This window comes from Sitophilus oryzae, unplaced genomic scaffold, assembly GCF_002938485.1.
Source record: "Sitophilus oryzae breed Bouriz unplaced genomic scaffold, Soryzae_2.0 scaffold_165_pilon_pilon, whole genome shotgun sequence".
NCBI lineage: Eukaryota > Metazoa > Arthropoda > Insecta > Coleoptera > Curculionidae > Sitophilus > Sitophilus oryzae.
The window spans coordinates 829740-848513 of record NW_022146347.1 but is presented as its reverse complement, the minus strand read 5'-3'; the positions used below and the strand labels follow the sequence as shown (position 1 = coordinate 848513).

Sequence of the window (18774 nt, the reverse complement as noted above, 5' to 3'; positions counted from 1 at the left end):
TAAAATTCCATATTTTCGCTAAGTAGATTATTATAGCATAATACATTTTATGCGCCTCCATAACTTAATGTGACAAAAAACATTTTTTGGAAATCAGCTTTGGAAAAATATTTTTTTTCCTCGAAAAAGTATGCTCGGTGGCAATTTTTTACAGGAAACAAAAAATGTAGTAAATACTAGGGGGACTATTTTACGAAAAGAAAATCGGCCGTCGGTGGAGTTGTAGGACAATATTGGGACACCCTGTATATTAATAACAGGACTATTCTCAATTATTAAGATTAATAGATACATTTTTATATTATCAAAAAAGTATTTACTATAAGATCGATAATTAATTAGTGGATGTAAAATCCTGAGCAAAATTCTCTGAAGAAAGTCTGAAGTCTATCCAGTGTCCAATGAGCCTACAGTGATTTCAACAGATGACATTCAAAAAATGACAGAAAACTGCCGTGTTAATTTTTACAGTGAATAAAAGTTCATTGAGAAAAGAAATTAACAGTAAACCAATTAATTTTCATTTTGACTGTTGTACATATTTGTCTTTTTTATTTACAGGCAAATTGTGTCTTCTGTCAAAATCTTCCCTGACTCAATGGACAGACTAGACATTGAAGATTGTTAAAAATTAATAGAAAAAATTAAAAGATTTTTGGATACAAATCATTTTAATTTTCAAAAAATATTTTAATGTATCTGAAAACTTTTACTTTCCACTAAGATAATGTTTCTAATTAATAATTGAAAAGGTTAATAATACTACTACTAATTTAGGGTTTTCAGTAACTATATTAAGTAACAAAAATTCATTACATACACTCTTAAATATAATATTTACAAAATTAAAATTAACACATCCATTACTGTGTTTTCTTCTTCTTAAGAGATGGCTTTTCAAATGTCTGCTTTACCCCGCCTGCCTGTGTTGAATGAAATTTGATGTTCTGCTGATTTTCATTCGACCATGGTGAATCAAACTGTGTAGTATCTTGATCAACCAAGTGTGTGTATTTGGTACGTCCAGATCTTCCAAAGTTTTTAACCTGCATAACTTTCGGAAGTATAGTTTTGTCAAAGTGATCCTCCAGAGTGGCTTGAGCAAAATCTCTCTTAAACACTTCATCCTCTTTGTCTAAATAGAAAGCACCACGATGATAATACTTCTGCAAGAACTTGTATTTTCCTTTTGCCGCCTTGTTTGTTACTAATTTCGGGTTTAGTCTTAAAGCCAACCTCCTTTCTTCTTCTGTCATATTTCTTAGTTTCTCTATCTCCATCTTTTCTTTTTCTACGGCTTCCCTTTCTTCTCTGTCTCGCTTTACCCTTTTTAGTTCTCTTAATTTCCAGGCTTCGTATTCCACCTCGTCATTTTCATCATCTGTACAGACATCATTTAAATCAGGCTCGTTAGTATCTTTGTCTTTATCTTCTTTTTTATTACGGATTAACTCTTCTACCATTCTTAGGGTCTGACGACGTTTTTCTTCAGCCTTTCTTATTTCATCTTCCTCCAATCTATAATATAAAAAAAATATTAGGTAGAGAAACGCAAATGTCAAAATAACAACTGCACTATTGGACTTTGTCATATTTTTTTAATACATAATAATATAATAACACTAGTTTATTACAAGACACCATACCACATTACTTTCCATTAATAACATATCAACTCAATATTCAATATGGGAGGTTTAATCACATCTAGACTTCAAAGCATAGAGCCTTGCTGTATTGTGGTAAACTAGTATTATTTTATATTTGAAAATTAAATACACATCGATTTTTTCATTTACCTTTTTTGTCTTACCGCTTCTTTCTCCTTTTCAATAATAGTAACTCTGTCTCTTTTTCTCACAAATACTGGCTTAAGTCTAGGTCCAGTTTCTTCCTCGGAATCTGTATATTCTTCCGACTCTTCCTCCTCTGATGAGGTAGAATCCTCTTCCTTCTTCAAGAATTCCTCTTCGTGTTTAGTTTTTACCATTTTACTTTTAAGGTGCTCTCTTCTTCTTTCGATTTCTTCATCGCTAAGTTCCTGTTTATAAAATACAAAATAAATTTAATTTAGAACATTTGAATTTGACAAATATATTACCTCTTCCGAAGCGTCATCATCTGGTCCCGCTTCTAAAGTGTGTTTGTGCTCTGGTAAACTAACGTTTAGCTCTTCATCATCAGAAGATTCCAAAACTTCTGCTTCAAAAACGTGTCTGCGACGTTCAGGACGTACTTCTGTATCAATTTCGATATTCCGTAACCTTTTTAAACGTGGATCTGTAATGAAGATAATATAACACATATCCTAGTGAAACATAATTATATATGACTTACCTTTTAACTCATCATCACTTCTTATTAATTCTGGCGATGCTTCTTTATTAATGTGATGTCTGCGCTCCAAGAAATCGTCTTCATCACTATCACTATCTGAAGGAACTTCCTGAGCATAGTCTGGTCTTTTTCCAGATACATATCTGTGAACCTTTACTTTTTGCATAGAAATTTCACCTTTTTCATTTCTGACTGGGACGGCACCGGCCGTACTTTGTATTCCATATATCAAAGGTGGATTGAGAGCCATAGTGTCGTACTACTTAAAACTAAAATATTAATAAAAGACATTTTAAAATAGAAGTTTATACAATTTAAATATTTTTGCTATACCTTGACAAATAAAGGATCAGGAAGTTTAATAACTTTGGTATTTATATATTATTCTTCTCTCCTTTTATTGTTTTCTAGTACCTACACTATACAAATTTAATCCAAATAAACACTTTTTCACTCTCCAAATTACAGTCTTCACGAACCACTGGTCAAAACAAAACTGTCAACTGTCAACAGTTGCCAACGTCAACATCAACTGAAAAATAACATCCGTCAATGTCAATCATCCCCTCCCCGTGCCCCTGCAGGCGTCACCATCATATCTGACGTCATGTTGTTGCTGCACCGATGTATGTGTTGCTGTAACCACAGAAGAAATAATACATAATTCATATATAATTTTGAAAAAAAAAGCAACTTCTAAAACATGTTTCCTTTCAGTTTTAAGAATTTGTATCAGGTTTGGGTAAAAAGATAGTTACCTTTTCTCGTATTGTAAGATAGGGTAATGGTGTGGATCCGGTGGCTGACCTTGAAACGAGTTTTTGCTGCATATAGTCAGAGACACTACGCATGCGCACATCTTCGATGTTGCCAGATTGCAAGTTATTTTGGAATTATATTCAGTAGAAAACAAATATGTGCTTTTCAGTGTTTTTTTGTCAATATATACAGTTGGCTGGGAAATGACGATTGAGGACATTTCCCATATAAAATGACAGCCATCTTCATTTCATAGTCATCGCTGACGCTATTTTTTTTCAATCATAGTACGCGGTATATTATTTATATTATTATTTTAATATTTCGCACAACACGTGAACGCTTATTATGTATTTTCATTGTCAATAAAATTAAATATAAATAAAACTCTAGATTCCTATAATTAATCTAATTGCTCTAGATTATTATGCTACGTTTAAAAAGTGCTTTATTAAAAATTCGGGAGCTCCATGTCATGTTCATAATAGTTTTTTTAACATTCCATCAAAACAAACTACGGAGGCCTTAAAAGGCCTTTAAGCCTCCGTAATTAAAATTGTAGAATCAGCTTCAGCAACATTAACAGTTACCTTTTGTTTAATTCTGCTTATACATATATTGCATTAATTTTTCTGCTACCTTAAGGTTTCTCAATTCTTACAACTAATTTATGTGATATTCTTAGCATATATGATTTATAAACTATATTTTTGCTAATGGAAGGATGGAATAGGATATACAAAATTAAGATATTTTAACATTTATTTTCCATACAAAGCATAATAGAGTATTAAGATTAAGACATAACAAATATTATAAGAAAGATCTTAATATAATCACAAACTAATAAGTCTTAATTTGGTCTTGTATAAACACAGGTACAAAACTAATAAGATCAAAACTCAACCTTCACCATATTGTCAAGATTTGGCATTATAGGAAACAAGAAATCACAGTAAATTAAGAAAAGAATATCAAAGTACACGATATTAAATACTGTAATGTATTCTACGACACAAACCATCTCCCTTCTAAAGAGAAAAAGATAAAACATGAAGCTTATTTTAGTCTTATCAACACACTCTTCGATAAAATATATGTCTAAAATTGCTATTAATCCACTAACTTGATATTTTTAAGAAATTATGATACAAACATTAAGCGGCCTACTCACGTGGCAATTTACAAATTGAGGCGTAATTGTACCGTGTGGAGTGCAATCGTGAATAACTTCCCGATATCGGCTAGTTGGAAGTCCCGTCGATCCAATCGCCCTGCTCCCCTCCCTAATACCCTGCAAATTGGAATGTGTGTGATGCAGTTGTTCCAGAACTTTTTTTTCTTTTCTTTTATCTGACTTTAATTTTAAATTTTTTTTAAACTTTAACTTAAAATCTTTAATTTTTAATTTAATCACTAATGACAATGCTATACCGATTTTTTGCGCTTTGAGGGTGCCATAATGCTATAATGGTGTCAAACACGCACGCAGAAAATACTAAACCTACTGATAAATTGGGACATGTGTAGACAAAACCCGATATTGTTCCATGCAGATTGGACCCTGCAAATTGCCACGTGTGTAGGCCGGTTTATAACCACATTTATAACGAAAGTATATTATATTAGTAACATTATAGGTAAAATGTTATCTCTATCTCCCATTGACGTGTATTGTTCTATACATGGTCCGGCAATAGTGCGTCGGGCATCTGTAGCTCATAGAATAAAAAACTTGAGAATTTTGTTTAAGTGCAGACTTAAAGTATGTACCAGGATGTATTTCAGGAAAATATTTTAACTTCTATAGTTGGTTCAAAAAGTGTGAGTGGACCTGGAATGGAACACCCTGTATATTATTGCATTTTGGCTTCTTTTCAGATCACTTTACATAACCCTAAGATATGAATAAATATATTCGATAGTTTCAGAGATATTCAAAAATAAATCAAAAATATATATTTTTCAGCCTTTCTTAAAAAAAATATTAAAAATACAGGAACTGTTCTGAAATCAAAACTATATTAGGTATTTACTTTAGATGGTCTGTACTTACTTTGCTATAAATATGAAAATCGTAAATCATACAGGATGTTCAAAATTCTACGCCAAACTTTCTAAAATATAAAATAATTTTTCATCGTTTTTTTAAATGGAACTGTATATTATTTTTTCAGTAGACGGACAATTAAAAAATGAACATTTTTTGTGTTTAGAGTATTTCAAAATTTTTAACGGTTTTGCAGATATTTGCGGTTTTATATTTCATATGGCATTTTCCACAGTAAATTTTTATCAAAGCCACCCAATGATTTTTCTCTCGTATTTTACTATTGAAAGCGCCATATGAAATAATACTGCGTGTATCCGGAAAACTGTTAAAAATTTTGAAATACTTTAAATTCAAAAAATGTTCATTTTTTAATGCTCCATCTAATAAAAAAATAATATACAGGATGTTCCCTTTAAGAAAACAAAGAAAAATTATTTTATATTTTAGAAAGTTTGGCGTAGAATATTGAACATCCTGTATGATTTACGATTACCATATTTATAGCAAAGTAAGAATAGACCATCTAAAGTAAATACCTAACATAGTTTTGATTTCAGAACAGTTCTTGTATTTTTAATAATTTTTTTGAAAAGGACTGAAAAATATATATTTTTTATTTATTTATTAATATCTCTGAAACTATCGAAATATATTTATTCATATCTTAGGGTTATGTAAAGTGATCTGAAAGGAAGCCAAAAATGCAATAATATACAGGGTGTTCAATTTAAAAAAAAATCATCCAGGTCCACTCACACTTTTTTGAGCCACCCTATAGAAGTTAAAATATTTTCCTGAAATACATCCTGGTACATACTTTAGGTCTGCACTTTAACAAAATTCTCAAGTTTTTTATTCTAGGAGCTGCAGATGCCCGACGCACTATTGCCGGACCCTGTATAAGACTCGTCATGGTAGTACTTCAATACATCAATACATATAATCAAAACTATTGTTGTCTGTAAATAACTAGAAATTTAATAACTTGAAAGAAATAAAATAATTCTAATAAGTTTAAAACCATTAAGAAAAAGTCCGTAAATGATAATTTTTAATTCTAATGTAAATATAAATAAATGTTATTATTATTACAATTTTATATATTCATAATACTTTCATTTCACAATCTTCATTATCCTTCTTACCTTAATTTTGGATATCAAGATAAATCTGAAATTATAAAATTAATTATAGAGTTTGTATTATTATTGATTAACACTCAAAAAAAAAATTTCAACTGCAAATAATTCGAAAATAAACTGCAATTTGGCAACATCGACGATGTGCGCTTGCGTAGTATCGATGATCAAATGCAGCAAATATTGGCTTCAAGGTCAGCCACCGGATCCACACCTTTACCTAAGATAGATTATAAATATAAAATTTAGCCAATAATTTAGCAGAAAAAGGTAGGAAAATTATGACTTGAATATACTGCCCGGATAATTTTAGGCAACAAAGGCCGAAATTCAAATTGAAGAAGAAGATTTGCATGGCAACCTATCTTTTTAATAAAAACAAAAGATTGGATGTCAAATCACCTCATAATTTTTTATTTTAATTCTTGTTCATAATTTATTACTAGTTTTTCAAACACATCTCAAGATAATTATTAAACATTTGTTGTTGTTTGCCAAGTGTATTACAATAGTTTTTATTATATATAATGGATGACAATGGTCTTCAATGTATTTGGGAAATTAGTAACTTTCATCCTAATATTTTAGATTTGGCTATAAAAAATACGCAGGATTTAAAAACGCTGAATATTTTACTGGATGCAAAATTGAAATTTTTTGATGGTTCATCTTCTGATAACAAGATAAGCATTGATATTAGTCATATTTATAAAGGTACTTCGATAAATTCAGATTTATTAAAAGAAACTTTAAGTAAAGCTCTTATAGTTTCTAACGATCCAACTGCATTGCTGTTAGAATTGTTAAGTTATATTCAACACAATGATAATACAGACTGTAAAATAAATGTTGCCTATATATTAGATGTTGTTATCAGATATTGTTACACACAATCAAGCATTGAATTTTTATTTGAGCATCTAAAATATGAATATATTATAACGTTTTTATTAGGTGTAACAGAATGCAAATCAGTCAGGAAGCAAATATATGAAACTATTACATTTTTTTACTCTATTTTACCAGTAAATGCAAAAGTAAATTCTTTAAATGTTGTTTTTCATTTTTGTCAAACTAAAGGGAATTTAGATACATTATGTGCTCTATTATATAAGGTGGACGTTGATGTTATTAAGGAAAGTGTGTGTTGTTTTAATACAGATGATTTTTGGCATTTTCTGGGAAATTGCTTAATGCAGTCCAGTCCAGCATTAAATAAACAAGGAATATATATTATGAAGTACTATATTAATAATTTTTATAATTCAGTACATAATACTTATATTTCTGTACCAGAATTATCTGAAAATTCATGGGATACATTTTTCTTGTTAATAGACATTGGTAAAGAGAAACAGTTACATCTTGTCGAGCCAGCATTAGAATTACTTAAAGATATAGAAATTTATCATTTTATCTGGCAAAAATGCATTTATGAAATTTATTTAAACCACTGCCAACCTTCAATTGTATACAATGTACTCATGCATGTTTTGCAACAGAACTATGAAGATGAAAACCTAAAATCTGTATTAAAGTTGATTTTACCAGCCATTAATGTAAATGATTACAATGAAGAAACATGTAAAGTGTATCTTTCATTCCAAACATTTTCTTCAAAAAAATGCAAAAAAGATTTTGATATAATTTTAAATGAAATTTTACTAATTCCATGGAATTCAATGAGTCTGTGGAAAGTTATTCAAAACATTTTTGTAACTGAAAATAAGAAATGTATTAATATTGACTATTTCAAAGATATTCTTAGCTGTATTGTTAAACTTTCACACACTTATGTTAAGACTGAATGTATAAAATATGTCATAAATTACTTTTGGGATGGTAGAAGTTTTTATAAAATGTATAAGATAGCCAAATCTCTTAAAAATTATAACATCAATTACCACAGTTATTTTCAAAGTCACGAAATCTCAGAAGAAATTGTTGACTTTATAATAAATGAATTACTAATTTTAAGTGGCAATGATGGTTCTGTTGATAAAATAGAAATATGTATTATGTTGTTACAAAGACTGAACTTTGATATAATTTCAACAACAATTATGAAACATTTACATAAATTAAATCCTCATATCAAGTTGTTTGTTTGGAATATGTATTTAAAGTCGCCAACATATTCAGAAAGTGGAGACCTTATTTTACAAACAGAGGAGTTTTTGATTGAATATTTCTTAGAGCATTTAAGTTCCAACACAACATCTTATTTTTTGACTTTATTAATTACAGTTACAGAAAAAACTGAAAATTTTCATATGAAAATTGTGAATTTATTAATACAAAGTTCTTTAAAACCAAATATATTTAAAAAAGAACAAATATTCGTTAGTTTAGCTTTTTTAAATAAATTTCCAATTTTATTGAGAGAACATGATAATTCTATTAATAATGAACAACAAACAATTGGGGAACAAATTTTTGAAATATGGAGTCGCAAAATTTTTACGGAAAGAGATACATATATCTGCAAAGAGTATATACATATTTTATTTAAATTATATAATAATAAATTAAATTTAAGGAATACAACTGAAATTACAGAGCTATTTAAAAGTATGTTTGACTGTCACAATAATGAACTACTTGTATTCTTATATGAAAAAATATTGACAATAATACAATTAACTGAAGTACCCGATGTTCTGTTTGATTTTTTGAAATTCTGTTATTCAAAACTGAAGACTTTGAAAAAAGATGTCTACTTTAAAAAAATATTAATTCACTATATTAATGCTGCGTATTGTGATAATCTTGTCAGCAATGTCGGTGGTATTTTTCTTACAAATAATAAATTGTTGGAATTCTCCGCTACATATCCCGTAATAAAATTTCATTTAATATCATCAATTAGGAAACTGTTACATGAGAAAAATTGCTCAAATTTCGTGTATTTGATGCCAACTATACTTGAAATATATCTGCAAGGAATTATAACTACTAAAGATGAAAGGTAATAGATGGCTTTTTACACTTTAAATATGCTTTCTTAATCTGTAATTTTTTTCAGAACTGAGTATTTTATTTGCCAAGAATTTCTTGAAGAGACTGACTATAGCAAGGTTGTAGATACCTATGAAAATTCTAAGTAAGTTTTTTAATCAAGTTTCAAAATATAGTCTGTCCAGCGAGAGATTACATATGTAGTCTATAAGTAAAGTAAATGTGATTTGTGATTCGGAAATAAATTGTTTTTTCCTGTCAGTTTCTGTATGTTTGTATAGGCTTGGTGCATTTCAGTTGATTTCAGCAAATTCCGACCGCAGCGCTTCAATGGCAAAACTCTGAAATTATCAGTAGGCGCCGTCATGTTGATCGCATTAAAATAATATTGAAATCGTGGTTTTGTCATAATATTTAAGTATTTTAGATTTTTGCTAGTGCAGTTATTGAGACTATAAAACACCAATTAAAACACTCAGGTACGAGGTTTGTGTAATGTAACGCTGTTTTTTGGGTAGTAAAAAAATAAATGAAAAAGAACCCGAACTAGGCGTCGTGTTGTGACAGTTTAAAATGTTAATAAAATCACCGAAAAAATGTTAATGCTTAAAGAAGAGCGTAATTAAGGCGTTGTTTAGTGCAATAACATTCAATAACTCAACTTTCCCGGATATTAAACTCTCCCAAAACAACATTTTATAGCTTCATAGTTTCTCACACCGATTTGATCAATAGCAAAAATGGATTCAAGCAGTTCAACGAAACAAGTGAGTAAAGAAAGTGCTCATTACATAATCAAAAAATTAAATAGGTATATAATATGAGAGGATAAAAATATAATTTGCAATATTAATGGTTTACTTTTTTTAATCAACTAGTGATTAAATGTTTTATGAACATCTTCTAAAATTATAATTATCTACCTTTAAAAAATTTCGTTATAGCCGAAATAGCCCCAACTATGACCCCACTAGCAAAATCGGTGCGTAAAACTATGCTCGCTGTCGTAGTTGAACTCATCTAAAAAGTTTTTTAGCTGGAATAATAAATTATACTACAAGTTAGACCTTCTGAAGATATCAAAATATTTACTTTTTTATTTTTATTTTTAGAATTTTCACAAATTATACTTCCTAACACTTAGAATAATTATATAATAAATTTTTCGTATACTCGCTATTTAAACCCGTGTATTTGTATGTACCAGTTGTTTACGATATTCTCCGATGGTGGCAGCACTGGCGGAGAATGCACCAGGCCTATATGTCACCTTTCGAAATCGTCGCATCCTTTGCTGGACAGACTTTAGTTTATATTTGTGTAACAAATTCTAAACAGTAGTTATTTTCAGTCCAAATGTCTTAAATATATCATCTAGAATAATAGCTTTGGAAGCTATACTTGAAATAGCGAAATACGATGTCTCTACAGTCATCGATTCATTAAGAGGAGAATATCTGAAATTTTTCAAGAAAAGATATTTTCCAAATTCGGAGGTAACTACTACATAAACCATTCATTATTTTATTTTGATTAATAAATATTTTTTTAGATTCATATAAGAAAATTACGAATTACCCAGGCTTTGTTGACAATAACTCCTTTTGTCAAGTCGTATTCCAAGGAAGCAATTCAAATTGGCGTTTTTTTGTTGGACTGCTTTATTGAAGAGTCTAATCAAATTTGTGTTAAACAGCTTTTCAACTGGATCTTAATCGTTTTATTGCAGGGGGCGGCATATGCAGGTAATACAATTTTATTGTCATGCCTTTATAGGTATTATTTTAAATTTTATATACAGTGTCTTCCTGAATAAAATTGTATTTAGTAATCATTTTATTATTATACTAAACTATACATTTTTTGTATAAATATCGAATTATAATGTAATCATATTTACATAGATTATTCGCACTCTTTTTAAATTTTAATTTTACGTAATTGATATTATATGTTTTTTTTTCAGCAGTCAATATTGACATAATTATTTTCTGATACTTTTATAGGACCAATACCTATAAAAATTTTCGAAAAAATTAGAATCAAAGCTTATTTTTTATGTATCCGAATTTCGGACGTTTTAAAAAAAAATGAGAGCAAAAATTTTTGAAATTTAAAAATGTTTTCACTACTCTACTCAAAATTATTATCGCATATTTAAAAAAAAGTAATTATTACATATTTCTAAACGAACCATGCATTTTTCTGTCTGCCTCTCGCAAGTTTTTTTTAGGATATACCGGGTGCGTCTCAAAAGTGGCTCACCTCTATAACTTTTTTATTTTTTCAGTTAAAAAAAACGAGATTTGGTATGTTAGTATATGACATAAATTAGGATTGATTGACGTATTCAATTGTTTTCGATCACTGTTTCACCGGAAATGACTACAACTTTTGAATTTTAAATGCCATCTTCGGCATTTTTTTACCTATTCGAAAGAAAATAACACTCTGAATAGAATGACATAGCATATGTCAACTTTTGACATTTTCGCATATGGTGTATTTGAAATTAAAGTTGCGGTTTGTAACGAAAATTTGACTTGAAATACCAAGTGTGTGGTATCAAATTATTGGTAAAAAAATGCTTTTCCCAAATATGCTAGTGAGCCACCCTCATTCCATTTGAAAAATTGAGATATGATTAAAAATACGATTTGAGCACTTTCTGGCTGGCCAGGACAAGACACTAAAAACATCAGACGATCAAAACTATTTTTCCAAGGCTCCTTGATTAAGAATTAGTGTTTTTAACATAGCCATGACACTCTAGATTGCATTTTAAAATACGATTTTTTATTAAGCGAAAATGTCAAAAGTTGACATATGATATGTCATTCTATTCAAAATGTCATTTTCTATCGAATAAAGTAAAAAAATACCGAGGGTGCCATTTAAAAATCAAAAGTTGTAGTAATTTTCGGTGAAACAGGAAGTGACCAAAAACAATTGAATACGTCAATCAATCCCAATTTATGTCATATACTAACATACCAAATCTTGCTTTTTTATCTGAAGAAATAAAAAAGTTATAGGGGTGAGCTACTTTTGAGACGCACCCGGTATAGGCTGACATACAATTTTTAGTCGGCCGACTATTAGTTGCAAAAGTGAAAACAATACATTCTCATATAATATATCCTTATGGAGCCGCGCCCACATGAAATCAATAGTGAGCCGATCGGCTCCATAAGAATGTATTGTTTTCATTTATGCAACTAAATAGTCGGCCGACTAAAGTTGCATGTCAGCGTGTATGGTTTAGTGTTTCGAATTTTGCTTTACAGTATCCAAACTATTTAAAAACGTAATTATGAGATTGAAGTCTTGTTTTTTAAATATTTTTTTTATATTTAATAATATTAATTTCTCTTAAGTTTTCATGCGAATGTATAGTTTAAAAATATTGTTTTTGCTTTAAAGGCCATTCAGTAGTAAAATCTAAGTATTATTGTAGGTATTGAATATATAAAAAGAGTGATGACCATTTCTCCAAATGTTTCACCATCAGTATTGATAGGACTTGCACCCACCTTCTACCATTTGGCCCTATCAGATACTGAAGATTTCATCAGGTCTTTCACGGCTGTTTTATCATTAGCTTTGCCGTGGAGCATGGGAGCACAATTTAAACTAAGGCTATACGGACAGGTGAATATATAAATAAAAATACATACAGGGTGTCCAAGGCTGAGCGTGTATTAGAAGTTTCTAGATAATTAGAATATCTGGATCGGAGATTTTTTGCACATCATTGTTTCACAATTAGATCTATCAATTAAAAATATTTTCAATATGGCGGCACTTCCGGAAATACCGGACTTGATAACAACTTTCTTATTTTCAATGTGTACCCCAATTTTTTGTTATATATTTAAGTTCCATACAAAATGTTATGAATTTTTATATTAAACACTTTATACCTCATTAACCGTTTTTGAGAAAAAAAAATTACAATTTCTGGAGAAAAATAACTGCTTGTCAAAAAAGACTGTATAGCCTAAACGTCAAATTTAGTGATTACCACAACCTCTGTGACATAAAGGGAAGACATGTGGCTATTTATTTCAAAAATTAAATTGTTCGAATGTCAGATAATATTGGCCGTAGCTGTCATTCAATTGAGCGATTCAAAAATTATCATAAATGGTTTTTTTCAAATGGAAACCCACTTTTTATTCCACCAGGGAAAAGGTTTTTTAATTCGTTACTTTTTGATTATGTTCCTACACCTAAAGTAAATCGTTTTTAAGTTATTTAAGATTTAGTTTTAAAGCGTATATTTTTCTGCTTTTTAATCAGTAGGTAGCCTATGACTTTAAACGTCAAGCGATGTAAAACTATTTCTCGCCAAGTCATAATGCTATTAGATATCGCTAAAATATGATATATATACTTTTATAAACACACTTTATTATAAAGTTTTAGCAGCAGTATTTATAATACAGGAAATTGAAATAATTAATTTTTTGACAGAAGGAAATACACTGTCTGATGGTCTGACACTTATGTCAAATGAAACTAGATAAAATCAAGAAAAAAATACGCTTTAAAACTAAATCTTAAATAACTTAAAAACGATTTATTTTAGTTATAGGAACATACTTATATAATCAAAACGTAACGAATTGAAAATCAAACGAATTGGAAAAATCTAATGAAATAAAAAAGTGGGTTTCCACGATAATTCCATAACAGCTACGGCCAATAGTATATGACATTCAAACAATTAATTATAATTTTTGAAATAGATAGCCACATGTCTTCTTTTTATGTCACAGTGGCTGTAGGAATCACTAAATTTGACGTTTAGGCTATACAATTTTTTTTGACAGGCAGTTTTTTTCCTCCAAAAATATTAATATTTTTTTCTCAAAAACGGTTAATGTTAGGTATAGAATGTTTGAGATTAAAATTCATAAAATCTTACAGAGAATTTAAGTATGAAATAAAAAATGGGGGTCCCCATTTAAAATAAAAAGTTGCTGTCAACTTCCGTTATTTTTTTTGAGGTTCAAGTTAACGTCTCCTTTCTGCTGCAATGGCTAAACTGGACGGGACCTACTTGTTTACGCGGAATCCGAACCGCGGTCCTCGGCCATATCATGGTCAATGGCCTACCGATTTAGGAAGTGTCTAAATTAACTCTTACTCACGAGATATCCGATCTCATCCGGCCTTGAACCGGCGTGAATGAGCAGTGTGTATCAATAGATTTTACACTTTTCCCTTTTGGACAACAGCACGATGCAAAGTTTCGAACCGGTCCTCCGTCCATCCACTAGCATCGCCTTACGTCGCTTAACTTCGGTGTTCTAATGGGAACCGGTGTTTCGACGTAGCTGGGCCGTTGCCCTCTTCCGTTATTTCCGATTTATAAGTGCCGCCATATTGAAAATATTTTTAAATGATAGATCTCATTGTGAAACAATGATGTGCAAAAAATCTCCGATCTAGATCTTGTACTTCTCTAGAAGCTTCTAATGCACGCTCATCCTGGGACACCCTGTATATCATAACTATAAGCAAACGAATCAGGGAAGATTTTGACTGACCGATACCTAAAAAAAATAAAGAAAATACAATTTACCTGTGAATTATTTTAATTTGTCAGTCAATTAAAGTAAAATCTTCTTGACAGTTGTGCCTACCATTTGACAAAGACAACTGTCACTGTCATGTATCCTCCCGTTGAACAGACTATTATACAGTCTGATAATTTGAAAAGTATAGCCATCGGGTATCTCATAGACAAAAAATACTATTAGGAAGATCTACAAAATATATCTGGGGATTCACGGGGAACAATGGTTTACTTGATGTATATTTGCGACCTTTGTGGCAATTTTTTTGAGTCTTGAAAAATTTAAATTACCAATTTTCAAAAACGGTACTTTTAAAACTGTTACATATCTCAAAGTCTAATTCTATACACTTTAAAATTTTGCTATAAGACTGTAAAGCGACAATAAAGACGCAGAAAATGACCGTCAGTTCCTCGTTTTTGGACTGAAAGGAAGTGAAACTTCTTTACACGCACTGGGAGTAAAAATTCAAAGCCGTGACACACGAGTTAGCGAGACGGCTCGGCTGTGACACACGAGCTAGTGGTAACGGCTTAGAAATATAGTGACGCGACGTGTATTTGTGAGCAGTCCACGTGTTTATCGAAAATATTGATATTTTAATACAAAATTTGGGAAAGTGAATCAAATTATTTTACGCGTATAAAACTATTTGTTACACACAAAAACTATTTTTTATGCGTAAACATTTTTTTTAATTTATTGCTTTTTGAACAAATACACTTTTTCAAACATGTCCTTCAAATTGCAGCAGTCTCTTTTAGACGGGTACTGCTCCCACTTTAACTAAATAAAAATGAGCCTACTTGTTTATGCTTCAGCTCCTTACGGATTCCTTCTTCTAACTTCTTCCTCAAGCCCCACGTTGGGCACCAAATTAATGCAGCTGTTTCTTTTAGACCGGTACTGCTCCCAGGGCCTGGGTTTTAAGTTTGGAAGAGAAGACAAGCTGTAAAAAACTATTTGTTACACGTAAAAACTATTTTTTACGCGTAAACATTTTTTTTATTTATTACTTTTTGAACAAACTACACATTTTCAAACATGTCCTTCAAATTGCAGCAGTCTCTTTTAGACGGGTACTGCTCCCATTTTAAATAAATAAAAGTGAGCCTACTTGTTTATGCTTCCACTCCTTACGGATTCTTTCTTCTAACTTCTTTCTCAAGCCCCACGTTGCGCGCCAAATTAATGCAGTCTTTTAGACGGGTACTGCTCCCAGAGTCTGGATTTTCGGGTTGAGGAAGAGAAGACCAGTTGTGTGCACAAGTGGTCGATTTATTAATTGAATCAAATAACAAAATTGCACTTATACTAAAACTAGTCAAAGTATCCTTAATAATACCGTGGTCGACAATTGATTGCCGCCTCAACTTCCTCTGTTCGCTTCCCTTTGTCGGGATCTTTGGTCGATATACACTGCCCGCACGGCATTTCCCGTCGTTACCCTTCGCTCACCAAACAGAACCAATACAAAATCCTTCAATTTAATAGCTGTTAGCAGGCTGTTAGTAAGAAGTTTCACTTCAAATATATGCACATTTTTATAATAAATCTAAACAATATAATTAATCTTTATCGTAGGATATACTAAGAAGACTGATAGATGAAGCCAAAGAAAATAACTACACAGAGTTCCTGGAAAAATATGACTACTTGGAAAAATCCATTAATACCTGCATAGAGGCAACAGGACAATCGTACGAAAATACCATGAAAACCGACCTAGTATTTTTAAACCACTGTAATCCTATGAGCGATAATTCCTTTAAAAGCATATTGTATGATATCCCCAGACTAAACAGCGTGAATTCGCCTGAATGGGAAAATACTTATCCTTGTATATTAGGCCTAAGTCTATCGGGATGTCTTAAAACGTTGTGTGAGAAAACGCCGTTAGCATCGAAAGACCAAGCATTCTCTGATGCAATAGACAACTATTTAAAAAAACAACCTAAAACTGAGATATCGTCTAAGGAAAAAACCGTTCAAAACGTAAATATTCAGAAAAAGATAACGCCTTGGAAAGACACGTCTGAAGAAAATGACGAGTCCGGTGTAAACTCCAACTTCATACTTATCGCATCTTTGATAGAAAAACCGCAAAATTTGGGCGGTTTGTCTAGAACATGTGAAGCATTCGGCGTTCGAAACCTGGTGTTTCATGATGCCAAAGTAGTCGAAAATAAGGAATTTCAAAGTTTAAGTATGTCATCCGAAGGTTGGGTTCGCGTGACGGAAGTGAAGATTAAAGATTTAAGGGACGGGATATTGTCTTATCAGAAGGATGGGTACTGTGTCATAGGGGCAGAACAGACAACGCGTAGCGTGAAGTTGAACGAGTTTCAGTTTCCTGAAAAGACGATTTTAATCTTAGGGTAAGTATATTTTCGGAATTGTAATAATCAAGAAGATGTGTCCTTGCAAAATGCATTTTTTAACAAAGATTTGCCTAGTTATTGTTAGTGTTGTAAAATGCTTGATCCTTTATTTTTGGAGGACGTTCCCCGGAGAATAAACGAGCAAAAATAATCAAATGTCGAGAATTTATATACAGGGTGGCGTCTCTCATACGCCGCGGAAGCTCCAAGGAGAACGGTAGTTTATGTCGAAATGAAATTTTGGCAGCATATGTAGGTTCACTGAAAGCATTTTATAAAAATTTATAGAATTATACAGGGTATCTCCAAAAAAAGTTACACATCAAAGTTGTGTTTTTTCTAATGGAACACCCTATATATTAATTGATTTTCGGATTCTAAGAAAAAAATAAAGCTGAGTTTTATTGAAGAAGCATATACCTAAAATCTAAGGATTTTGGCATATTTCACATTTTGTGAAAATAAAGAGTAAATTTTAAATTTAGATAACAGCTACCTAAATTTTAGTTGACCTTGTATAGCCTAATATTTAATTACAGTAAACATTGTATGTTAAACCAAATTGAAATTTGACCCGAAAAGTTATACAGGGTGAGACAAAATTAATATGGAACATTGGACACTTTTAAAAGCAAGTTACTCCTTTATTTTAAATAGAACACCCAGTATATTTTCCGGTGTTTAATGGGGAATTTATATATCTTTAAAATATTATTAAGGTTTGGTTTGGTTTGCCCACTGGGTATATACCGGAAGACCTTGGGTATTTATCCAAATTTAAATACCGTATGATCGAAAAAAAGCGGCGTCCAGTTGGCGGGGAAATGACGATCGATGACATTTCCCAATATAAATTTACATATAAATTGACAGCGATCTTCATTTCATAGCCATCGCTGACGCCGTTTTTTCTCGATCATACGGTATATATCGGGTATTTGCCCATCACTGGCCATGTATATGTCAGCAAACTAAATTATTACTGAACAAAAAATAAAATGGGTATTCATTCCAATCACAATAATAACGAGTTTATATCCCTGTTAACAGTAATGAAAAAACTGGAATACCAGCCAACCTAATACCGTTGTTAGACGTATGTCTGGAAATACCGCAAATGGGCCAAACACGATCTCTAAATGTTCACGTAGCTGGAGCGACTATTATTTGGGAATATGTCAAACAACATACGCTGCAAAAAATGGAAATATCAGAGTAATTCTCTTGAAACTACAATAAATTATTGTATATCCTGTCCAGCGAAAAAATATGTGATTACGACAGATGACATGCAAAAAATGACAAAATCTAACCTACTTTTGAACTAATTGACATATAGCCAACTGTCACTATCAAATATTGTTTCGCTGGATATACTGTTATTACTTTAATTCTGTTCTTCTGGCCATGTTTAAAAAATATATATTTTTTGTAGGTTGGACACTATATAAAATTATAGGTTTATATAAAGTTTTGTACTTATCTATTGATTATTATTTATTTTATTTCATGACATTTTTAAGGAGTATTTTATTATTAATTTATTGTTATATTGAAAATTG

At 30.9% G+C, this 18774-nt stretch overlaps 2 protein-coding genes across 4 annotated transcripts; one reads left to right on the top strand and one right to left on the bottom strand.

The window, feature by feature from the left end:
• Positions 1-772: 772 nt before the first annotated feature.
• Positions 773-2850, bottom strand: LOC115880862 (microfibrillar-associated protein 1). Of its 2 annotated transcripts, none has more exons than XM_030898180.1 (5): positions 2671-2850; positions 2338-2606; positions 2102-2280; positions 1800-2041; positions 773-1518 (listed from the first exon to the last, which is right to left on the bottom strand). In XM_030898180.1, the coding sequence occupies exons 2-5, from the start codon at positions 2585-2587 to the stop codon at positions 864-866; spliced, it is 1326 nt and encodes a 441-aa protein (XP_030754040.1). In that variant the 5' UTR covers positions 2588-2606; positions 2671-2850; the 3' UTR covers positions 773-863. The 2 variants fall into 2 exon arrangements, with proteins under 2 accessions (XP_030754040.1, XP_030754041.1); XM_030898181.1 differs by having other exon boundaries at positions 2338-2596; positions 2671-2849.
• A 3810-nt stretch (positions 2851-6660) lies between these two features.
• Positions 6661-18706, top strand: LOC115880885 (probable methyltransferase TARBP1). 2 transcript variants are annotated; one of them, XM_030898213.1, is made up of 8 exons: positions 6887-7002; positions 9158-9256; positions 9314-9391; positions 10598-10742; positions 10799-10991; positions 12704-12897; positions 16416-17209; positions 18263-18703. In XM_030898213.1, the coding sequence occupies exons 2-8, from the start codon at positions 9201-9203 to the stop codon at positions 18429-18431; spliced, it is 1629 nt and encodes a 542-aa protein (XP_030754073.1). In that variant the 5' UTR covers positions 6887-7002; positions 9158-9200; the 3' UTR covers positions 18432-18703. The 2 variants fall into 2 exon arrangements, with proteins under 2 accessions (XP_030754072.1, XP_030754073.1); XM_030898212.1 differs by having other exon boundaries at positions 6661-9256; positions 18263-18706.
• Positions 18707-18774: the final 68 nt, after the last annotated feature.